At 38.6% G+C, this 25,732-nt stretch overlaps 1 protein-coding gene and 1 pseudogene across 3 annotated transcripts in view; both read left to right on the forward strand.

Moving 5' to 3' along the window:
• LOC120715342 (zinc finger protein 260-like) overlaps window positions 1-3,320 on the forward strand; it is a 39,372-nt gene extending 36,052 nt beyond the window's left edge. The window contains exon 5 of one of the 3 annotated variants that reach the window (XM_040002262.1): window positions 1,671-3,314. In XM_040002262.1, the coding sequence (XP_039858196.1) occupies window positions 1,671-2,344 (674 nt within the window). In that variant the 3' untranslated portion in view covers window positions 2,345-3,314. Of the gene's footprint in view, window positions 1-1,085 lie in introns of all 3 variants that reach the window. The other 2 variants (XM_040002261.1, XM_040002260.1) reach the window with 2 other exon arrangements.
• Window positions 3,321-5,843: 2,523 nt separating this feature from the next.
• Window positions 5,844-24,273, forward strand: LOC120715353 (annotated as a pseudogene).
• The last annotated feature ends 1,459 nt before the right edge of the window (window positions 24,274-25,732 follow it).

Consider the following 25,732-nt stretch of genomic DNA (forward strand, 5'->3'; position numbering starts at 1 on the left):
ATTTTTAAATAAACATTTAAGTGTTTTCTGCCATTTAACCTTTAATACAAGCCTTTCTATATCAAGTGTTTTGTTTTCTCCTACATTTTGTTTGTTTTGTTACAAATCACCTTTATTTTCTCATCCTTGGTGATCTGTTTATGTTTTATTTGATCTTTGTTCTTGCCCAGTTTTGATGTTTGATTGTTGCTGTTATACATATATGAATCAAACCACAAACGCACAGTGTTGTGTTGTCGGTTATGGCATCTTCTCTGTTGGGAGCACATAGAGGCAGGTTGATAACCATGGAGGAGCTAGAAGAAAGAGGTGGTGGTCTGATATCAGTTTTACGCAGGAGGTTTTCATGCAACATTTTGGGGATGAGCATAAGGTTTTGAACAGGAGCAAAAATCTTGGTGAAACACATGTGAGATGTTCAAGGCAAGAGTTTAAGTCAGTTGAACCTATTTTAGATATCACTGAAATTACAGACTCAACAGTCACCTAATATCACAGAAAGTACGACACAGTAATATTTATGAGAATCTAATAGTTTTTTTTTTTTTTACAGCTGACTTTTTTTTTATTTTTATTTTTTTAATCTCCCCTGATAGGTGATACAAAAATTAGATTTCCACTATTAACTGATGCAGAAGCTGAGGAGAAAATAAGAAGTCAGTTTAAGTGAGTGTAAGTTTTAAAATGTCCACCACCTTCTCTGATAAAATCTACACCCAACAAAGTTTGGGTGTAGATTTTGTTCTGCCGGTTTTCAAGAATTTGAGGTTTGCTCTGCAGCATGGAAAGGGAAAAAATATTCAAACAGATTCCGGATTGGGTTAAGTATGGTAAATATTTACATTTGGCTTTCTGAAATATATGATTCTAAACTTAACTCGATCACAGAAGAGTGTTTTTTCATATAGTTTGTAAATGAGCAGCCAAAATGGTTTTCACTGAGTCAGCAAAATAGTTTCTCCCCACAACATGCCTTTCACTGGTATATCTGAATAACATGCTTACCATGTGGAGACCTGCTAATGGTTAAGCTTACCTTGTAATTTCTCAAATGTATGTTTTGTTTTTTTAATCTGTCCCTTCAGATTTTCCACAACATGACTGTAAGGACAAGGAGGGGCTCACATATCAGCACGTCTGCTACCAGACGAACTCCAGTCTGGACCAGGAGGATCCTTCACAGATTAAAGAGGAACACAAGGAACTCGGTACCACTGAAGAGGGAAAACCGCTTGAACAAAAGCAGGAGACTGAAACTTTTCCTGCTAGTGAAGAAAGTGACTACAGGGAACCAGAACCAAGCAGTGTCCTGCTCCTTTCTCACAACTCTCCTGTCACAGATCAGTGTGAAAGCAAGGACAATGACTTACACAGAAATAATTTGAATCAAATCATAGCAGACCCGATGGTTAAAAATTCCAAGAAAGTACATTCATGTAGCACCTGTGGAAAGACATTTAATAGGACGGGAAGCTTGAAACGACATATGCAAATTCACACAGGTGAGAAGCCACATTGTTGTAGTTGCTGTGGAAAGACATTTAATAGGACGGGAAGCTTGAAACGACATATGCAAATTCACACAGGTGAGAAGCCACATTCTTGTAGTTATTGTGGAAAAAGATTTAGTTGGAAGTCAGACTTGACAAGACACATGCGACTTCACACAGGTGAAAAACCACATTCTTGTAGTACCTGTGGGAAAAGATTTAATCGGAAGGAAGATTTGAAAATACACATGGAATATCATACAGGTGAAAAACGATATTCCTGTAGCACATGCGGCAAAAGATTTCATCTAGACACAAATTTGAATAGACACATGAAAATTCACCTACGTGAGAATTCTTGTGGCATTTGTGGAAAAGGTTTTGGTAAGAAGACATACCTGAATAGACACATGCGAACTCACACAGGTGAAACGCCATATTCTTGTAGCACATGTGGGAAAAGATTTAAGTGGAAGCCGTATTGGAAAATGCATATGGATTTTCATACAGGTGAAAAACAACATTCCTGTATCACTTGTGGGAAAAGATTTCATTTAAAAACAAATTTGAATAGACGCATGCGAATTCACACAGGTGAGAAGCAATATTACTGTAGCACCTGTAGGAAAAGATTTAGCAACGCAGCACATTTTGCAAGCCACATAAAAAGTCATACAGGTGAGAAACTACACTGTTGCAGAGGCTGTGGGAAAGGCTTTATCCTTAAGTCAAGCTTGATAAGACACATGAGAGTCCACACGGGTGAAAAACCTTATTGTTGTAGCACATGTAGAAAAAGTTTCAGTTCTTCGGTACAGTTGAAAATGCATATGAAAAACGATGCTAGATGCTAAGTTTCATTCTTAGAAAATGTTAATGGTGTCTCTCGCTACATGCACGTGTACATTTGGTAAACGTGCATCGTGTCATAGATCCTGGTAAACTGGATTATTACACACACACACACACACACACATATCTATCTATCTATATATATAAATAACAAGATTCAATAAACATTTATTTTTAACTTGACTTTCCATCTGTTCCTCTCTTCTGTTCGACATGTGGTTAGGTCTCGCACCTTAAATTCCTCTACTGCTGCTAAATTTTCTGATATTTTGAATTTAGTTCTACCTTCCTATAACGATGTTGATTTACTAACAAATCTTTTTAATAATTATTGTCTTTCTATTTTAGGCAATGTTTGTCCTCTCAGAACCGTCTCCATGAAAAAATGACAGTATTTGCTATTTAATTCCTGTTGTATTATAGAGGAAAACTTGTCTACATGTTAATCTCTTTCTTTTAAAGGCCCTTTTAGTTTCATTTAACGCATCAGTTTGAGATGCAAGGGCTGCTTATTTCTCAGACTTAGTTTCAAGGAGCAGAGGTAACCCCAAGGTATTATTTGACATCATTAGTGATATTGTTGCTCCTGCTCCACCTGCTGGTCCAGTTTCATTGAATGAAGATTGTAAAAATGTTCTTTCTTTCTTCATTGAAAAAGTTAGTAATGTGAGGAACAATATCTGTCCTTCTGTGTCTCTGTTTAGTAACGCTGCATTACTGCGTTACTAAACCGTGATTTATTATTTTTTTTGCGAGAATGTCTCATGACAGTGACGTAAGCGAGTGCAACGTTCGTGACAACAGCTGTGTGCATGAACTTGGGATCTAGGGACTCCGTGATCTCGTTTAAAAAACAGCTAAAAACTCATCTTTTAAAATTTCCTTGTGGTTATTTTTTTATGTTTTAGTTTCTTGTGAAGCACTCTGTGATGTTTATGTTGAAAATTGTAATACAAATAAAATTTTACTTACTTTGTACTTACTTAATTTGCTATATATAACTTTAGTTTTTCTGAAAATTCTAAGAAATTTCTTTATTAACAAGGTAAACTAAAAATAGTCTTTATTCTATTTTATAGTTTTAAAATTGGATAACAACATACTTGAACATGATATGATTGTGTTTTCACTGTCGGAGCTGTGGATCCATTGATAGCTTTAGTAATCTGAAAATTATTTATATTTTGATTTTTGTCGTTTTCCATTTGCATTTAGATAGGCCGATGCATGGTGATTCTCTGATGTGTATCTGTTTCTACCTGTGTTGATGCTAGCATGACTAAAGCTAGCCAAGAAGCAGAAAATATGTGAAGCAAAGGAGAAAGATATACTCATCAAATGAACAAAATCATAAGAATATAACACCAGCACTGCAAAATGTAACAAACATATGTTGACACAATGACAAATCTATTTCCTCCAAATTTTGTATTTATTTTTCCCCAAATTGTACAAATTAGTCTGTGATTGGCCTTAGTGTACCTAAAATCATATTTATACAAAACTAAATATGACTCGTGAATATGTTTTAAATGGATGATTCCTCACTTGATGACAAATCACCCATTTACGTATTTGCTGTGTCCTAAATTTGATGCCAGTGAACTTATCAGCGGTTGATTTAACAAAGCCCCAAAATCCCCTATGAGCAAGCACTTGGCGACAGTGGGGAGGAAAAACTCCCTTTTAACAGGGAGAAACCTCCGACAGAACTAGGCTCAGAAAGGGGTGGCCATCTGTCGCGACCGAGTGGGGTTCAAATGTTCACTGAAAATTTAGTTTTATATAAATATGATGTTGAGCTCAAAAAACTATAAAGTTCCTAACTCTGACAGCTTCTCTGCAAAGGGTTTCCCTAAGAGAGAGGAAAAGTGGTTATCAAGAACTTGAGGACATTACCTACATATAAACAATTATAAATTTGTTGGGGTTTTTTCACAATGTCAGAAGGAGAGAGGCACTGAGGCACCGTCTTCCGTCCCCCGGCGCTCCTGCTCTGCCTTTTCCTTCTGACAGGAACTGCCTACAGAGCAAGTATGAATGATGCCTGAGTGGATGTACACGACTCACAAGTTCCTGGCTCTCTCAGGTCCTCTGCAGAGGGTCTCCCTAGGATGGCGGGCATAGCAGGGCCACGGGGGACGGGGGGCTGTGCCTCACTGCCCTCCCCTCGTCGAAGAAACCCTCGTGCAGAGGAGTTCAGAAAGCCAGAAACTTGTGTGTGTTGACTATGTCCTTGTGAGCCTCCACCATTTACTGGTGGGTGCAGCCTGAGCTGTCTAGAGACAGACCAGACCAGCTGCACAACACAGACACTTCAAACCTCATCTGAGGACAAAAACTACCACAACATCAGAAACAAGAAAGAAAAAGTAGCTTCGAACCATCCAGGGTTACAGGAGACGGCAGCACTGCTGAGGTGAGGACCGGGACCTATTTGAAAGAGACAACACAATACACACAAACACACACAACAGCAGACGAGAAAAAAAAGAGGGAGAGAGGAAAAAGTGGTTATCAAGAACTTGAGGACATTACCTACATATAGACAATTATATATTTGTGAGGTGAACCTGTGTGGGTCTTTTTTCTGTTAGTGACCTTCAGAAAAAAGAAAGAAAACTTACCTCAGAAATCTGCAGGGTTGTTTTCTCTGAGACATGTTTGAATCTATAAACAGTTACTACGAAAAGGATCCAGGTGTTTCAAAATACTTCTCTGGAGAACGTTTCAATTCTGCGAACATAAATGCAGCGATTAACCGACTAAAAGTCATCGCGTTTCACCAGCCTTTCCATGCCTGAGTCTGCATTAACTGTAAGCACTGAAGTATTTTAAATGATGATGTATAGCTGTTTGAAGGGAAAATCAGATTTGCTGATCTACCCACCCAGAATCTTTCTTCTGAAACATCCTGCAAAGAACTATTTTTCACTTTCTTACTTTAAGTACATTTCGGACCCTGTATTTTTTTTTACTTCTACTTGAATAGAGAAGTTGAATCAGTATTTAAACTTTTATTTTTTAAAAGTAGTATTTGTACTTCTACTTAAGTACAGAACTTTAAAATCTGTAAAAATAAATAAATAAATAAAATAATAAATAATAATAGCACTAAGAGTATTAAAAAGCAAATAAAACTGAACATTTTTTACATTAATAAATAAATAGAAACCGACAAGCTAAATTAAGTCATTGCATTTGATAACGTGAATAAATAAAACTAAACAAATACGGAACATTTTCAAATAGGAACTAAACTGAAAAGCAAAGTCTCTCTGCAAATGAACTGAACTGGAAAAAAAAGCTTAAAACTAAATTATAATTATGATAATAACCAAGAAAACTGTAATTATTTTGATATGGAAAGCACTTTGTGTGTAGTTATGCAGTAACAGCCGCCAGGGGGACCACTCTGTCCGCGCTCAGCTGTTGGTCCAGCTGCATACTACATCTCCCAGAGTCCTTCGCGGGAGTTTATTTTAATGCAGCTACTCCATCCTGTCCGACCAGACAAGGAGGAAACAGATGAGCTGTCCGCTCTACTGGGGTTGATCTCTCCCCGCTGAAGTCATCTGGATGACAGCATATTAAAAAAAACACCCGAAACAGCGAGTTTTAGAGGTAAGTTGTAGGAGGTCGAATTTAAAAACCGGGTTTTAGTAAACGAATTTAAGCTAACAAAATGGCTAGCTAGCTTTCAAAGGAACCGCTCGGGTTTGCTATGGCTTCGTGCAGATGTACCGTGAGTGTTTGTTTCGTTTTATTTCACCTCGTTCATTTTGTTATTTTTCTGGTTTAATGGCATATATTTGTGCTAAATACCCCGGCGCCGTGTTGCTGCGGGTTTTGTTGGTCTCATTTCCGCCTCTTTAGGCAGGTGTTTGCGGTGCGCTTTCGGTCTCTGATCGGGAATTTTAAGTTGCCAAACAGGCTCAGGTGACTCCCTGTGACGGTCAAAGTAGCAGCAGCATCTGGACTCGTGGTTCCTCATTTTAGACCCATTTTAACTACTAAAATAAAATCAGGCCTTGAGAGCATGACATGAGTTTAGATCATTGGTGTGAAACTCATTTTGGTTCATAGACACCAATCTGACCTTAAGTGGAACAGACCCATAAAACTAATGCGTAATAAATCTGTTAATAAATCAATCGAAATTCTCCCATCATCATTCTTTGGTAGGAAGTCATAAATAGGAGTTAAATTCAGACTCGCACAGGCTCACCTCGGCACGACTGGCTTCTCCTGTAACCCTGCATGTTTCTAAGGTTTGTTTTCTTTCTTTTTTGTTGTTGTTCTTGTGCTTTTTGTCCTCGGGTGAGGTTTGAAGTGTCTGTGTGGTGCAGCTGGTCTGGTCTGTCCAGGCTGCACCACACAGACACTTCCAATCACCACACATCAAAGTACAAAGCGTATGACGTCATCACATTCTGTGTTAGGAAGTCACATTTAGGAGTTAAATTCATTGTTCATCATACTCAAGAAATCTTTCTGTTATCTTGATTAACTTATCCCAACATTGTCAATCAGACTAAGTGATCACATGACGCTAGTTATCAACTCTATAAGGTAAACCAGGGTTTCCCATTTTAGCTACTAGCCTGTTTACATGAAAGGGGTGGCGTTGGGGGCATCTGACCAATCACATACAGAGCAGCAGAACAGCTGACTTTACAAAGAAAGATAAAACTATAAACATGAAAAGGTTAAACACTTGTATTAATAAAGTTGAAATAGGAACTAAAAGTTCTTTTGCTGAGCTCTGTTGATGTTTACCAGTCTGGGAGAAAATACAAGCATAAATACAAAAATGGGCGTGGATATACTGGGAAAAGCATGTCGAATGATGAGCAGTGATACAGGAGACCAAGAGGAATTGCTCAGATAAGATTAAATGCTTTCATGGACGAGGACATGCTAGGGACAAGCGTTGCAGACAAAAGAAAAAAACGAGATCAATGTTTATAGAGGAATTCAAAATGTTGTGAAATTGTTCTGCAGACAAATGGGAAAAGTCAAAGAATGAAGTTGAATTTAAGAATGTAAACTGATTAGACTACTGATGCTCATCAATGGAAAGATCCTCCCACTATCCATGGCACAGCAGTCCAAAGGGATCTTTCAGGTACTTGTTGTAAAGCAGTTTTCCAGAGAACTGATTGGTAGCTAAGTGGTGATTTCATACTTGTTGATCCGTAATCTCAAACACAACCTGCTCTGAAGCAGGTTTGCTCTACAGTTTAAGTCACTATGGTGATATACTCCAGTAAGAAGTGAGCTACGTTCATAGTACCTCTGTACTCATACCTGTGTGTTTCTTTGGCATTACAAGTGGACAAGTCCCTGTGACCCCCCCCCCCCCAAATCAAAACACTGGGTACTTTAGTTTAGCTAACCTGCTCCAGAGATGATGGGGATGATGCTGATGGTGATTTGATAATCTGAGAACAGAACCGGTCAAAAGTTCATCAAGGAACCACAGTAGTATAATATCTTTCAACAGGCTGCAAGGAAGCGTCATTTTTATCTGAGGAAATACGAGGATGATCTAATCAACGATGTGTCTCTCTGTTGAGTGTAAACATGAAACATATGTGCACTGCTAAGTTTAGAGTGCTTGTAGATGTGTTTTAAAATGCAGCTGCAGTGCATTTTAAAACCTTAAGGAAGCTGTTATTGATATGGTGTAGATTAGCCAACAGATTTCTTTTCCTTTTTTTTAACCTGATGGACACAATGCAGTGTAGTAGCCCTGCCCCTCGTTATGGTTTGTTCTTCATCATTCACTCACTGTGCGTCGATATGCTGGATGTCTCCACAAACAGTTCTCTGCATGCAGATGCAGTTTTTCTTCATTTGGAGCTTTGTGGGAGCTGAGTTCTGTTTACAGAGATGTTAATGGTCCTGTATGTGACCTGTCACATTTTATTTATTAAACAGACCACCTTGCAGTGTAGCTTCCACGTTAGCTGAGGTTTGTTTTATTATTTGTTTTTGCTTGTTTTTTATTATTCTTGCTGAGGATTTGTATTATCTAAATGTAAGGTTCATTCATATCAGTTTGCTTATTTAATTTAAATACAGTTTTTTTTTTTTTTGCCTTTATCTTTGTCTCCATAACTGATAGTCTCTTATATCAGATTCTGCTCATAAGGTTACTTTAACATTTGAGGCCACGTTATGATTGGTTTAGGTGGCAGCACAAGCAGCTTCACTTTTAGATATATATTTTTTTTAAATAACATCTGCAGTAATTTAATGAGGAATGAGTCATCCAGTTCAGCTCTGGTATTATGATAATATAATATGTGCTTCAGTCTTAAACAAGCACAGAATTTAATGAGCTGCTTCTTCCCGACTCCCTGATTTCTGCACAGCTGGATTATTGTACCAAAGAAACTGTTTCTGTAATATTTCTGTGAAATATAGTAATCCACTAAAACCCAGTGAGTGTTGGTTAGCTAAGATTTGTTTTTGTTCTTGATGGAATCGAAACACTCAGAAACGTCATTAATATTCGCTTGTCCTGCTGCAGACTTTTCTATCCAATCTAACAGTGAGAGCGAGCATGTGGTGCCCCACCCACTGGCTACAGGCCACATATTTCTGCAGATAAAGGCACCACCGTATTTGCCTTTATTCTGATGAAATGTCCTCTAAAGGACGCCCACACAATTGATGAGAAGTCAGAGACCAGATGCCGATATTGTAATTCCATTAGAAAAAAGGCTGCACTTAAGTAGGGAAGATATGTGTAGGGTTTTTAAGGCCATTGCAGTCCCAAATGGAGGCAGATGGGGTATGTGAAGTTCAATATCTGTGGGCTGAGCACCCTGATACCACAACTCAAGATTTCTGTTTCTGCGTTATCAAAGGTAGCCGGTCAGAATATTCTGGATAATCCTTCATAATTGATCAGAATTTGCCAAATAGACTTAACATGGTGTTAAGTCTGTCACATCATTTATGAAAGTCAAAGGTTAAAGTGTGATTTTCATCAAGAAGAACTTGAAAAGAGAAACTACATGACTATGACTTGACATTAGGCACAGACAGGAATGCTCAAGCGGTATTAGCTGTTTGAAGGTACATTAGGAAAATGTTGAACGTAATGCACAACAAGCACCTTATTTCCTCCACAGAAGGTTGATAATTAACCTTTAACCTCCGTCACTGTGATGTGTGAATACTTCTGCTACTTTACGAACTATTGTAATCATAAAACACTTTTAAAATCTGTATACTCCAATGATTTAAAAACAATAATACAGCAAACATTTAAAACAAATCTCATGACCAAGGGCGCTGCTGGCTTCAGGACCATGCAATAATCCATGTGTGGTTTGTATTTGTATTATAATACAGTCTGTAAGAAAGCCTTTTGTTATATTATTGAGAATATTGATCAACTAATTGTGATGGTGATGGTGCTCATCCGTCTTTTATCAGTCACTGCATTTTAACACAGTTTGCTCACCGTACATTCCAGTTTCTGGTCGCTGAAACCAGTCAGACCTGAGCTCCTGGGGGCCTCCCTCAGGTGAATGTTGTTTTTTAAACTTCGTACCGCTTACAAAACTTCCCCAGCAGAACAGTTGGTTTCAGGTTTATTCCTGTAAAGAGTTTGTACATGATAGATAGTGGTTTTTTTTTTTTTTTTTTTTTTTTAAATATCGGACACATAATCGGGAAAACACAAAAGGGAAACATTTGTCTTCTTCCTTTTTCATTTTCCCAGCACTAGTTTATTACATCACAGCTTAAAACACTGATTCCAGTATTCAACTAGTTATACATCATTTCCATCCCTTCTTCTTACTGTGTTGAGCCATCAGAGATGCTTCATATTTGCATGTTTTACAGGATTGTCTGCCTGGAGTCTGTCGTCATTGTGCTTAAATAGTAGTTTTGACTTTTCATGTAAATGTCAGGATAGGCAGCATCTTCTTTAACTAGTTCAAGCTGCCAAAATAAATCCAGAATTAAATTTTAATCCTTATAAAAGGCTGAAAATAATTGTTCTGAATCCAAAACAGTTAGATGTAGTTTGTTAATTTCCCTCGTTTTGTTATTACCCTAGAGTAGCTTTGGTGTATCTTTTCTCTCTCAGTTAATATTTATTATAAACATCCATCATAACAGCATATATGCAATTACTGGTCACTTTGTTAGGTACACCTTGTTTATAGCAGGTATGACCCCTGTTGCTGACAGAACTGCGTCATGAAGTCATGTTCATTAATTGTTGACTTGAATCTGCCGTTCCACCTCATCCCAAAGATGCTCTATTGGAGTACAGTGAACTCATCTTCATGTTCAAGAAACCAGTTTGAGATGATTTGAGCTGGAAGCAGCCATCAAAAAATGGGTACAGTGTGGTTATAAAGTGATAGACATGGTCAGCATTAGCTGGGCTGTGGTGGTTAAACAATGCTAAGCTGGTACTAATTGGCTCAAAGTATGCCTAGAAAATATTCTCCACACTCTCACACCGCTATCAGCAACTTGAAATGTTAATACAAGGCAAGATGTTCATTCTTTTATGTCGTTTACACCAAATTGCCATTGCCATATGGGAGGTGTAATTTGGCTGTAATAATGTTTAAGTAGGGCAGTCTGTGTGAAAACAACATCCACATAAAAACCAGGATCCATTGCAGCGTGGCAAATGTAATTGGTTTTAATGTTGGTGCTAGCTGATTTATGTGGAAAATACTGGGTAAAGTTCAGGTTTGAATGACAGTCAATGTCCCGTATACTTTGTTTTTTTTTTTTTGTTTTTTGTTTTTTTTTTTGACTGGCATTTTGTAAAGTTGAACAAGTAAATGAAAAGTATGTTAAGGATTAATAAAACAGTTGGAATAACTGCAAATGCTGAAATAATGTAATGATGCAACTGCTAGGAAGTTGAGGGTTAAATCGTTTTAGACACCATCTGCGGTGTAACTGTAATAGCTCTCTGGCATGTGAGAAGGAAGCGCCAAATGGTTAACGATATTAGTTTCAGGTGCACAGTACATACGATTGTGCTGAAGATACGTCCCATTACAAAGTGACTGAATGGTTCTTTTAACAGATTTATTTTTCAGGTAATTAACAGTCATTTAAACCTGACTAAAGCCCTAAAATAGATGCATTTTGTGAACCAAAAAGACTAATTCATGTAAAACATGAAAGTCACAAGACTGTGAAACCACATCACCAGAGAAAACCTCCTGGGACCAGACTGTACAAATCACGTTTCCATCCTGCCTTTTTTTTTTTTTCTGTGTATCAGAGCAGCTGACAGTTAAAGCAAAAGCACAACTGGTTTCAGTTCCTTAAAACAAAGACAGTGTAAACAGTGTTTAATGGTGTGAGGTCCAAAAGTCATTGAAGTTAGATGATAACGGAAATCTTTTTCTGGGTCATGTGACAGTGATTTTTACAGGGTTTTTTTTTTTTTAGTAGAAAAGTCCAATTTAAGCTCAGTTATAAGAGAAAGAGCAATTTGAAGTTGACATCCGACACCTCAGGTGTTGCACTAGACTGTGGTGGTGACGGGAGAACTGAGCCAGAAGGTGAACGTTTTGATTTACTAGTCGATCTGCATCTCAGAAACGTTGAGTAGTGAAGAAATCACAGACGCAAGCAGCAGAAATGAGTTTCTCCTGAAGGGTTCAGTCTTTGAGATACGGTGAGGAGTTTGAGTGGCAACCATACAGAGAGCATCAACAACTTTGCATATATATGGTTGGTTTTGTGCATGACTAGTGGTTTGAATTAGATTTTGGGGGTTTTGTGTTGTACTTGTTTTTTTTTTGTTTGTTTTGTTTTGTTTTTAGCTCTGGGGTCCGTTCTTCGTACTTCGCTAAGTAAGTTAGCTGGATTTGATTGTTGACGATTTCGCGTGATCTTGGATCGTTCGGTTCTCCGAAGCTCATCCGGGACTTGCTGTCATAGCAACAGATCCGTAAGCGTAAACCTGCTCGGGAGCAGGTTTACTTTATGTAAACAGGATTAGATCGCGGCCACTCAGGTATGTCCGCTTCATTTATACGAAAGGAACAGCGATATTTTCCCACTGTTTTACCATAAATAAATATTATCAATGTAACTAAAGATAATGCAGTACTTGATTCTTTTATTGATTTCATACAGATACATACAGGTCATTTCCTAAAAAAAGGGAAATGTACTATTAATCATTCTATTCCATGTATTTGATTATTTCAGATGTAATTCATATTTTAGAGTAGTAATAGTAAATTACTTCTTGTAATCAAGATGAGAGACCACGGCTATAAAAGCGAAGGTGGATTTGGGAAGTCTGTCGCAGCCATGTCCTGTCCGTATATGCGAGCCACCCATTGCGGAAGGTGCAAGATTGATAAGGAGAGTTTTCAGAACTCAGCGTATATTGCGGGACAGACAGGATCCTTTAGCTCAGCGCGACAGTGTGCTCATAGAGAGATATCGATTTTCCCGTGAGGGTATTATCTACTTAACCAACTTGTTGGCGAGGGGGTGCAGGACCACCACCTGTCTTTTTTTGCCCTGCCCTTTTCTTGGTTGCTGTTATAAACAAACAAACAGATTATTTCAGGGTCTCTTTCCAAGAGACTAAAAGTGATAAATATTACCATTCTGTAGAATATTCTTATATTTCACTTTTACTTGTTCCCATGTTCTAGTGGGTCCTGTCGTGGCTCTGATGTGAAAGAGGATATAATGTAATACAATATAATATGATATAATGTAATATAATATAATATAATACATTACTTACGAGTTTAATTTGTCAGCAACTTTCTGCCAGCCCTCTCTCCTTGCTTTTGCAGCCTTTGCAGTGTTCCCTTGCGTTTTAATTAAACTCTGAAACTTCTGAAATCCCTCAATCAAGAGTTCTTGCTCTGCTGCCGAAAAATACTGAACGCGCTCCTTCGACATTTTCGCCGACCAATCAAAGGGTTGCCGATCAATGTTTCTACTATCGATGCGTAGCCCCTTTTAAGCCACCCAGTGATCTCACATTACTTCATCCAGCTGTACTAATCGTCAACAACAGGTGTGTTCGGAGAACCGGAATAGCGAGCTCAAAGTTGGCGCGATGATTTGATCTTGGATGTGTCATTTGATCTTGGATGTAGTAAGCGAGGTACGAAGAACGGACCCCTGATCTCAGAAACCAGAAACATAAACACTCTTAGCACTGCAAAGTCCAAAGATCTCTAAAAGCTTTGTATTATGAACAAATCGTTATAAAATCTAACTCAACAATGTAAATCCACAGCCTGATGGAGCTTATTCTGCTTTACTATGTTGTTCCAAAAAAAAAAAGCAGACGATTGTCAGAATTTTTATTATGTCTACAAAGACTTAGATGCTTTAGAAAATCGCTGAGGTTTGCTCCCTGAGAGGAGATTGCCATTTCTTTACCTTCTTCATCTTCTTTTCTACAGATGCAGTGATGCTTTTAACCTCCACACAGTGACTCCACATCACCAACACCAGCCTCGCTTCCAGCTCCAATGATCTTCCACCTCTGACTCTTTCCTAAAATTGACCAGTAGGCGGGGCCAGCCCTGCCCAGGTGGGGTGGCCAGCGATGGAAGGCCGACGTGGAGGCAGCAGCAGCGGTAGCTACTCACAGATCCCTGTCAGAACAGGCATGGGGTCTGTCAACTCCCCGGCCGTTTCTGTGAGATTGGAGGCGTACGACATCGGAGAGAAGAAATGCATCTCGGATGTGAGGAGGACTTTCTGCCTCTTTGTCACCTTTGACCTCTTGTTCGTCACCATGCTCTGGATCATAGAACTCAATGTAAGTCTGTCTTTGTAGTGGCTGTGACAGCAGTTTTGTTTTTTTATTAGATATCTGTAGTGATAAAGTTTTTACAGCAATGTAAAACCACACGAGATTAAGATGTATCACCAGACAGTGAGCCTTTTTGACTGAGTCAGCCTACTCGGGAGAAATTTATTGGATGCATCTGCTGTCTTCTATGTATTTTGCTCAAGAAAAAACTAAAACTGAAGATGATTTTATTATTTCCCAGAGATTAAAGGGTTATTTAAAAGTAAAGTTAAACAAAGTCAGGAAAGATAAAACGCTAGTATTGAAGTTTTTAAAAAACTCCAAAGTAGGTGAAGCTGTTAAAAGGCCAGGCTCAGAGCCTTTGGTTTTGCTTTTTTGTGGAAAAACATTTATTGTTCTTTTACAGCATTTAGAGTCGTTTCTTTCAGCTTGTGGTGGACTTTCGGATTGACAGTATCATTCCTATCTGCTTTTACTTTTGTGCCTGATCGGTACGATTAACAGCAGTCAGCTTGACGCACAACTGAACTGAATAACAAAAATAAACACACCGTAGATTTCTGATGCACTAAATCACTTTGGAGGAAAAATGAGTTTCCTCTGCTGACTGACAGTTATTGTTTGTTGAGCTCAGTTGTATGAAAGTTCAGAGGAACTCATGAGTAGCCACCGATTTGTACACAACTGATAGCAAAGTGTGGAATATGGCATTACATGTGAACAAAGGTTTAAAGCTGGTGAAGAATGCACATTCCTTATCTGTACAGACTTTTTCTTAACTAAACTATCAAGTGGTTTAGTTGGTATCGTGGTTTACAGTGGTTCGCCTACCAGGTGAAAGATCCCAGAAGGAGACGCTTATCCCATTGGGTTTGGTTCAGGAAAGGCATCTACCTGCTGTGGTGACTTCTTGTGACAAGGGAGAAGTAATCCCATTACTTCTTCCTGTTCACAATTTTTATCTTTGTAACAACAAATCATTGAGTAATAAAACCAGCTGCCTTTTCAGTGAGTCTCTCATCCAGTTGAGCTCCAAATCCACCGTCTTACACATCAGTTTGCGGCAGCTATCCTCGTTCTGCTCTTGGTGAGCTTCATATAGAGGTACAGAAGCCAGTTCTTGACATGGTGCAGGTTCTGCAGATGGACTCTGTTGAGGGCTTCAGTCCAGTTAGGTGGAGTCAGACAGCTGGATGAGAGACTCTCTGGAGAAGCAACTACAGAACTCCCAGAATAGCATCATAACCAGAGAGCCGGCTGGTAGTGATGACAGAATAAAGGTAGAGCAGATAGACACTGAACTTTCAAAATAAGAGCCACAGGATTGTCCATAAGTAAATCAGTCGCAGATGGCAACGTCCTTTATGATGGATTAAAAAGGTATACCCGTTGATATACCTGATTAGATCTGTGCGCTGTCATACAACGCAGCGGCCAGATTGCACCAGACTGTCCTCCTCCACATTTATTTAAATGGACTATAAAAAAATATGCAATAAGATTAATGCTACAGGATATTTTAACCAAACCAAAATATTTGTGCTTTCTCAGCACTGCCCCACCACTAACATCTGGATGAGTGTTAGAAAGCTAACTAACTTTATCAAATTACATCCATGCTTTGTTTTAAAAGGAAAGAATTTCTTGTCTTTAACAAACGGCAGTGTTGTTAACCCATCCAGATAAAAACATAAACATACATCTGTTTGTTTCTATTCTTTTATCATGGTGGCAGTTTGGGAGGAGCTCTTGCAGGAACTTTTCTGGTTTTTAGTTACTGAAATGCTGCAGTATGTGCAGGGTGCCGATCTTTGTTTTTTTCTGCTTTGAACCGTGATCTCAGGGTCTGCTGATTTAAACTAATGGAGAGTTTACAGGCTCGTGCTGCAGTATTGAAGCGTCCAGCATGTTGGAGCAGTGTTTGTGTCCTCCAGGACTCTGAACTGTTTACAGTATTTGACTGAAAGTTTTAATTTATTCTGAACATGTTTATCTTCTTAGATGACAGCAATCATTAATTAAGCCAAGTGGACTCTGTCGCTCTCCTTTTTGAAGATGTTACTCAGCGTTGTTGCTTTTTCTGTAAATGTCACATCTGAAAAAAGCCAGAAGGAACATTTAGGAAAAAATGTTACTAAAATGCCATCACGATAAGAGATGGATAAAGTCAGCAGAATTATCAAACGCATTCCTGTAAGGGTGCATTTAGATACCACAAACAAACAGAGTTTATGAACTACAGAAAAAAAAAAGTTTTTTAATCTTGTGCACATATTTTAATACGGTTCCTGCTCAGTTTGCCTGTTTACATGTTTTACTATTTTATCTTATCTGACTTGTTAAAAACAGGTCTGTTAACCATTAATCGTGAGGAAGCCGTTACATTATTGTCAGTCGTTCTCGGTCATGATAGGTTACTGTGTTTTATCGCTCTGGAACTGTAAAATGCCTGCAGTTGTGCACCGAGAAACAACTTTTACAGTTGGAGAACTGAATTGTGTCAAGGTCGAGCAGAAGCAGGACAGCCTGCGTGCTGGACGAGTGGATCGAGGTCATGCAGCTGATTGAGGAAGTGATTTGACTGCGGCACACATTCCCAGAATGCTCCATTTGACCTCGGCCACTAAAATAACTGTCCACGAGAGACGGACTTGTTCTCTTTTGTGTAACTAGAAGAGCACCCTGCAAATGCACTGCAAACCTGCTCACTTTCAAAATGGAGAATGTTTCATCATCCATGACTTTAATCCTGAGCAGCTTTTACTCAACAGTTTGATGACTTTTTTTTTTTTTGTGAAGAAGTTTCCTTCCTTCCTCTCAGCTGTAACACTGAACACGTTACTCAGTTTTGACTAGCTGCTGTGGGACTAGTTGGAGGAGTAGTGCTGAGTGTTAATTCAGTTCAGTTTTTTTTAATATATCGTTAGTAAAGTGGCCTCAAGGTGCTTTATAATTATGAGATAAAGACCCAACAGTATTGGAGAGAAAACCCCAACATTCAGACAGGGTTCATGCCTTTACTGCCTTTAATACCTTTGCTATGAAAAGATACATTTTTTTGCAATTTCTGCCTCAAAAACACATTTGGACACTGTGATGAAGGTGACGCACCCTGCTAAGTATAGGCTAAGTATAGGTCTGTCAGCAATACTAATGGGTGCAAATTAAAATCTTTTGCTGCATATGATCACGTTGAGGGGGTTTTATATAAATCTTTTGTTTTTAACAGTGTTTTTGATTTAATAATGTTTCAAACTAAAATAACAGAAATGGTCAGTAACAACAAAAAATCTCTATGTAGCAGAAAATAAGGAGAATAGCTCCATGTTAATACCAGTATTATGCTCATAATTACAATACTAACTTATTTTATACAAACCACATCTGAGACGTCTTGGTTGTGCAATAACTGACACATTATTATAGTAAGTATATGCTTCTTTTTCTTAATGTTGATGAAGCAGTTATGTCATTAAATCATAGGACTCCAAAATAATCCTGTTACCACAGGATTATTTAGGTAATCAATCATTTTTCTATCCTGATTGTTTCTTCTCAAATATGAGGCGTGCATTAGTATGTAGGCTGGATTTAAGTTGGAGCTGCCAGCCAACCAAAGACAACTCAGGATGTCGATGTTGTATTTTTGCTGGCAGTTTGTTGATTTAAAAAAATCAGCCTTCAACATAAGAGCACTGCAGTTGGAATTTAATGGTGTTTATACACCACTCTGCATTTAATCATTAGTTATTATTAATCTCTGGCCTCTGATTAATCTTCCCTCTGATGGTCAGGAGCAGCTTCTTTGTGTACAAGCGCCGTAAAAGAAGTTCTAGAAAGAATCTCTGGATACAGACTTTCTGAATATGTTGCAGATCGTGTTGTTGTTGGAGAGCTAAATTCCAGAGCTGAGTTTAGCCACTGACTTCAACAGTGTGGCACTTTCTGTCTAACAATTCATTCCACTCATGCCGATGATGCCACTGCAGCTGATCACAAAACTGAGTAAACTAGCGAGCAAGACCTGTACTTTGTGTTTTCAGTCCAAGTTCCTGCTCTTTCATTTAGTTTGCTTCTGTGTTTATCACAGAGGAGAGTCGAGTTCACAGCCCTCTAACACAAAAAGCTGAAATCCTCCAGTCTCATTTAATGTACCTAGTTTTTCAAACATCTATTTAGGATGATAATAAAAATGTACATTATCATCTCATATAAATCGAAATATTAATTATAGCACAGTGACGAAGACCAGTATAGGAAGTAATGAAGGGAAATCTTGATCCCAGCTTTGTGTGCAACTAGCTGCACTCTTTAGTCGGTAAAGTGAATTATTTCATATTTCAATTCATATTTACCAACATACAAAGGTTTTTAGCTGTTGAGTCTAAGATGTTGTAGCGGGGACTGACAGATCGCATTTCTTTATCACTTTGATCTAGAAAAAGAGCAGCTGTGTGAGTAGATTGCCAGAGTAAAGCAGCCGATAACCGTTTGACCCGAGAGATCCAAACCATGGAGTGTGGTTTTGCATCTCTTGGGTCAAACGGTTATCGGCTGCTTTACTCTGGCAGTGCTAACCTTAGCCACACTGAGCTAATCTGAAACTGTGTGAGAGAGATTCATTTCAGAGACATTTGAAACAAAAGGAAGTTCATTTTTCACCCACGCAGTATTTCTGTGGTAATTTTTCACATTTGATTGAGCTCAGTTTTGAATTTTGTTGTTTAGGTGAAAGCACATTATTCACTGTTAGGTCTATACAAGCTAATGCTGACAGCTTTTAGCTTTAACTGTAAATGAAGCAAAAGTCTTTTTTTTTTTTTTTTGCCAATTTAATGTTAAAACTCACGACTTCGTCTGAGTTGTAGCTTCTCACAGTTGCTAAACAACCTTACTCGAAGTATATTTGCAGAACCTCACAAACACATTTAAACCATTTTATCAGTGCTTAAAACCACAATATCTTTAAACGTTATCTTTCTAACCTCATGTTGCTGTTTCTTAATTTTGCAAAAATGACAGACTCGCACTGCTTCTCAGAGTGATGCACAGAAACATCAGTTCACGGCAAAGATTCACAGACACAACTGCAGCACAGTGATTTTCCAGTTATACATATTGTTAGCTAATTCAGATCAGAGTGTACCAACACCAGCGATGGATGGAAACAATCTGAGAGGAAGACGAGGAAGAACAAAACCAGGAACACGAGTTTTAGGTGAAATTTGAGCAGCTGTTCTGGATTTATACATGAAATAAGAAACTTGAAGTGTGAGGCTCTTTGTCTTTCTTTCAGATATTTCTCAAACAAGAATAACATTTCCTTTATTTATAGTTCCTGTAAGTTACTCTTCTTGATCTATCTCGTCCTCCTCTGCCTCACGGATGATTTCCATCCATTGGCAGTGGGGTGGAAGATTTTCAGCTGCTGTGCTTAGGAAATGATGCGAGTGCTGCAGATCTGTAAGCTTAACCTCTGCATCCTGTGGTTAACTTCATGCATCTTGCAGTGACTCATTGTGCAAAATGTGTTATTGAGCGAGGGAGAGCCCATTATTTAAAAAAAAAAAAAAGGCATCAAAGGAGATCTGCAAATAGAGTCTAAAATGGTGAAAGCTGTAAATGAGAGCAGGATTGTTTCAGTGAGTGAAAATGATGCAGTTGCGTTTCATTTTTGGAAGCGGAACTGTGAAAAATGCCAGAAAGTAAAAATCTGTTGAGGTCATCAAAAGCAAAGGTGAAGCTGAGGTCTGCAAACTGTCTGCCGCTGCATTTTTCATGTCCTTTTTTAATACATGCAGATATGAGTGCTGTTTTATTGAAGTGAGACTTTAAATATAGCACCAACACCCTCAGATTTCCTGTTGGTTCTAGAGAACTGATGCACTGCTGATGTTGTCAAGCCAGCTCTCAGTTTAAGGCATAAAATCAAGAGGAAGTCACCGAGCGAGGTCCTTTATGACCCAAGATAGCGCTGTGCGATATGATGAAATATATCGATGACGAAATGAAAAAACTATCGTTTCAAATTGTACGCTATCATTTGTTTCGTGGTTTCCAAAATAAGCTGTTTACGGCAACGTTTTTCCATCGGGGCGCAGAGAATACCAGCATGGCCAGTGAATATGAGGCAGAACCAGGAAGCTCCAAACAGAAGGACGAGTCAAAACAAAACGAGGACCTTATTCCTAATGAGGGCCGGCCCCTGTAGCATGGACTTGATTTGGTTATGAAAAGTCTGACACACACCAGAAAACTCTACTATGCAAATTATGCCGCAAACCGGTTCCCACCACAGACTCAAACACGACAAACCTCTTCTACCACCTACACAAGAATCATGTGAAAGGTTGTTGACAGAGTTTACAGATGAGAAGCAAAAAAGAGCCGTCAGGTGCTCAAACTAAACCTTAGACTCAAACGTTAGAACAGGCTTTTCCTCGCAGCACGCCGTGTAATAAATACAAAGAACACGGTGGCCGTTACATATGGTTTCATGCACCGGTCAAAACACTCAGCTCCAGGAACACGACACCCAGCTGAAAACACTTCACACAAGTCGGGTTGCCCAAGATTCACAGAGTTTACATAAAAAGCCCTTTTTTGTCATGTACATCGTTATCAGGATGAGAAATGTCTTACATGAGGATATGAGATTTTGGTCATCGCACAGCCCTAACCCCAAATGTTTATTTGAATCCTACAAACTTCTCATGTTTTGTGTTGTATTAAAAATTATGATTGTTATTTTAGATGGAATAAACTTACATAAAATATTCCTCTAGTAACAAAGAATATAACTGCCTCACTCAGGTCATTTTAGCCTCAGTTGTGTCAGGGTTAACTTTAACATTCAGAGTATTTGTCATGATGAGCTGTTTGTGTTTGTCAGGTGAACGGCGGCATTCAGAATCGGCTGGAACAAGAAGTCCTGCACTACGACTACCACGCCTCCTTCTTCGACATCTTTGTAAGGTTCTTTCTTTTGCTTTAAATGATCAACTTTATATCATTTATTTTATGTGGGGTTTTTTTTTCACTATTTTTTCCTTCCTTTTTGTTTCCCTCCTCCTTCTGTGCCACCTTCACCTTCCTCCCCTCCCTCAGCTGCTGGCAGTTTTCAGGTTTGCCGTCCTCATCCTGGCCTACGCTGTCTGCAAGCTTCGTCACTGGTGGGCCATCGCGGTAGGTTTTAATGCTGTACGCCACAACAGTGTTTCTGTAATTGCGCCAGCAGAGGGCGCTGCCCAGCAAGAGCTCACATTGTTGGGTGCACAGTGAAGTGTCTGGCAGGAGGATGCACTAATTCTTGTTTCTGTGCATTAAATATGTCATCAGGGGGCATCAGTGTTTGTTACAGGCTGATTCTGTGATTTTCCATTTCACTTCATTATATTCAGTATATTTAGAGAGTTAAAGACCATTAACATGAGGATGTTTTCAGGTCAAAGGGGTTCTGTTTAAAATATTAGCAAAAATAACAGCATGAGCATTTCTGATGTTTTCTGTCTTTGTGCAGATCACCACTGCAGTCAGCTGTGCTTTCCTGATTGCTAAAGTCATTTTGTCGAGGTAAGAAAAAGCTTTACAATTCCTAAACTGTCTGCACTCCTGGGTGTACACACACACACACACACACACACACACACACACACACACACACACACACACACACACACACACACACACACACACACACACACCTTAACAGCACCTCAGAAAACAGGGTGGTACTTAAAGCTTTGATCTAAGAAACCTGACAACATCTAATATTTTCATTGTTTGTAACAAAAATGTTGCACTGACTTTAGTTTTTTACTTCTAATAATATCTTTATTTATTTTAGTATTGGTGTCAATGTCCACACACAAAAACCTCTTAGAGGACAGTTTGTTGTTGGAGTTAATTTTCCTCTGCAGTCTTTGCTCCATATTCCCCGATGGCGATGCAAACATGTATGAGGATTTAAGGAAGTGAAGCAAACTTCCTGTACAGGAAACCTGTAATTGCTGCTGCTTAACAATAATAAATATTTGTTTTTGCAGCTTCTAAATTTTAAATGGTCAGATTTTGTATGCTTTGTGTAGAATTACGTATTCATATTGGGACGTGTGTGTTTCTTGTGTAGCTGCTGAGTCAGGGGGCCTTTGGGTACCTGCTGCCATCATCTCCTTCGTTCTGGCCTGGATAGAAACGTGGCTGCTCGACTTCAAGGTCCTGCCTCAGGAGATCGAAGACGAAAACAGTGAGTCTCAATTGAGCTAATAATAAAAAAGGCACCTTCATTACTGTTGCAGTACTGCTGCTGTCACTGCTGTGATCTCTGTCAACAGATCGTTTACCTTACAGGCTCCTTTTTAAAACCTTCCTTTAAGTTAGCAAAAGAATGTGAAAAAAACAAGTACTATGACTCAAGAGCCTCTGAGTGGAGAATGAAAAAGAAACAAGAAAACGATAAAGAACAGCAGCAGGCGCTCTGGTGAAACACTGCCACCTGCTGGTGAACATTCAAAGCTACATACTGAGTAATTTTATTCAGTTGTTTTATTTAAAATAAAAAGATCATGGGATAAGAAGTTAATATTATAATTATTTATTATAATGTTAGAGTAAAAAGTGTAATGCATCAGCTTCCTGTTGCTATTTCACAGGTAATTATTAATAATTATATGCTATGAACAAAATCTGCAAATGTGTTTACTCACCTGATAAATGAAAGTTATTTCACCACTGTTATGTTATTCTAACCTCATTGATGTCCTGCTGATGCAGTTATTCCTGCTTCCTTCATCCTTCTGTGTTTCAGGACATCAGTCCATCATAGATACAAGTAGGGCTCCTCTCCTGGGTCCAGGTCCTTATCTGATGGGCAGTTCTACTCTCCGCCAGAGTCTTTGGCAGGTCTGTTTCCTCCCACTGACATCAGACAAACCCAAACACACCCGACACACTCGCTTCAGCTGTCGCTCCTTCAGACTGCTCAGTCTGATGATTCTGACTCTTCATTCCCATTTAAATGAGCGCACAGACACAAAATATGAAGATATACAGTTCATTTTATTGTCATATTATTATATTTATTATTATTATTATATTAGAGTTGTTCGATTTCCAGCTTTGCACTTCACACCAGAAATGAGTGGCGTAGCTCCTTCAGTATTTGTTTCACTGCACAGTGAAAGGAGCTTTTTTCATCTGCAGACATCTTATTGCTTAGAAAATAATTCAATTACTCAGCTGCCTCTGCAGTGAGCCTTCCCTACAATGGGTGGGCCCATCCTTTGCAGACACAGACACTCTCCAGAGCAGAAGCAGAGCTGCAGTCGATAACACAAAATACAAAAAATAATTCCCGTTCTGTAAAATGTGAAGAATTAAAAGTGAAGGTTATTCTCACACCAGCCTCCTGCAGCTGCTTTGAACCTGCAGCCTCCTGCAGACGATAAGACAAGCGCGCCTCAGTTGTTTCACACAGGTCAATAAACAAGAAAATTTAAAAATGATGAAACCTGACAAGACGGGAATTGTCAGGCTGGTTATCAGTGGCTGGATTTTCAAAATAAGAGCGAAGGGCATCATCTGCTATTAAGCAGTTGTAGATGCCATTAATGTCTTTAAGGATAATACATTTAGTTTGCATGAATACCTGAGCCGTCCGGGTTCAGAGGGGTCGTCTTCTAATCTGAAGGTTGGCAGTTAAAATCCTGGCTCCACCGTTCTTTTATCATCCTACATTTTCTGTGGTGTTTCTATAAAAACGCTGACGATTTCCCTTTCGTGTTCAGACTCTGACGAGGAGCTGGATGATAAACACGAACCTGAAAAAGGGCTCATTACACAAGTGACTTAACAGGTAAGAATACGTAATGACAGACGTCAGTCAGGATTCGTATCCACAGTATTAGTCTGATGTGCTGTTTTATTTTCTCCACAGGATCTCCGATCCTGAACATGGAGAGATTTTTGGGTCCTCCAGCGTTGTGCTACTGAGGGGAAACTTCTGCCTTACACCTTCAGCCATTTTAGTTTGTATTTGTTCATATCCACAAATGCAGCTCACGTTCTGATATCAGCCTTCTGCACGTACACCGCGACCGGGAAAGTGCCACTTAAAAGTTTCAGTGTCATGAACTCTGGGTTACTGTATGAGTTTTGTTTCCTCCACCTTTAAGGAACTCGAGACCTTACAGGAGATTTATCAGAAATAAATCATTACATCCTTATCAGTATCCATCCATAATTCAAAGCATTACATTCATTTTAAAACTTAAAAAATATATATTTACACTTTCAATTAAAAAACAGAGTGTTAATGTCTATTTCCAGCATAATGTTTACTTATAATTCTGTGATCATTTTCTTGTGCTTCGGTTGAGTCACTGCAAAGGAAAATAAGCTCATGGATGCAAAGAAAGGATTGTTCAGCCAGTATTGAGCCTGGCAGACAAGACTGTAGCAGAAGAGAAAGTCAAACTCTTAGAGATGTTTATGATACTTCAATGTCTTAAGAATGTGCAATGAAAGAATATTAAGGTAACATATAGAGATGTGAGCGATACTGTTTGTTTGAAACGAGAGTGAGGATTGTGTGTTAAAGAAACCGAGCCATAAACGTGCAGCATGTACACTCGGAGATTGGGTTTAGTGCACTGAACAGAAGGGACGCTGCTCTCGGAAGCTGCTGTGACGGGCGGGGGAAACGTTCTAATGCAAATGTACTATCTTCATGCATGCTTTGCAAGCTCAGTGGATGTTTATTCTTTTTTTTCTTTTTTAAAGAAAAGCCCGTCTGTTACAAGAAAAGGAAATGTAAAGGTTAGTGGTTTTGGGTGAATGGTGGATTGGATGCAAATCGGCGACATAAAGAGAGCACAGAATAAGAACGGACAGTAAAGAGCATTGTGAGGAAGAATCAGAAAATGGGAAAAATTCGAAGTTTTCGTCTGTTCTTTAAATGTCCTTTAAAAAACACTTGTTCAGCTCTATTTTTCTTACCTATACTAGTCTAATTAAGGTGAAACAGACTCTGAAGTGGGGGACTTTTATTTTAATGTGTATATATTAATGACATTTTGAATTAAATAAAGATTAACCCTTATTTTTAAAGAAGACATGCTACTGAATACATGGACTGTAGATAAAAGATGGAGGTGACCTTTTACTAGAGTATTAGTTTTGAATTTTCTAGTTTTATTTTCATTCCATTTTGACTTTTTAAGGTCAGTTTAGTGTCAGTTAGTCTTCCAGAGTGAATTTTCTTCTTCAGTGTAGTTTTTAGTAGTTTCAGTACGTTTGGCTTTAAATATTATTTGTTATAGAGGAGCCAATGTCAGAGGGAACATTTATGAAAAATCAGCAGAGACATCACAAAAATAAAGATTTATTTTACCCCCCTTTATTTTTATTCATTAATAAGATCAAAACTATTATGGGGGGGGACTTTTATTTAGTAATTTTGTGGCAATAAACAACAACAAAAGCAACATATTAACATTCTTGACATAAGACATTTAAGGAGACCTACATCTGCCTGAAGGAGTCGTAAAGATTCAGTCTTGTCTGTAGTCACAGTCTGGAATGATGCCCATAT

This window comes from Simochromis diagramma, unplaced genomic scaffold, assembly GCF_900408965.1.
Source record: "Simochromis diagramma unplaced genomic scaffold, fSimDia1.1 OVJJ01000688.1, whole genome shotgun sequence".
Classification (NCBI taxonomy): Eukaryota; Metazoa; Chordata; class Actinopteri; order Cichliformes; family Cichlidae; genus Simochromis; species Simochromis diagramma.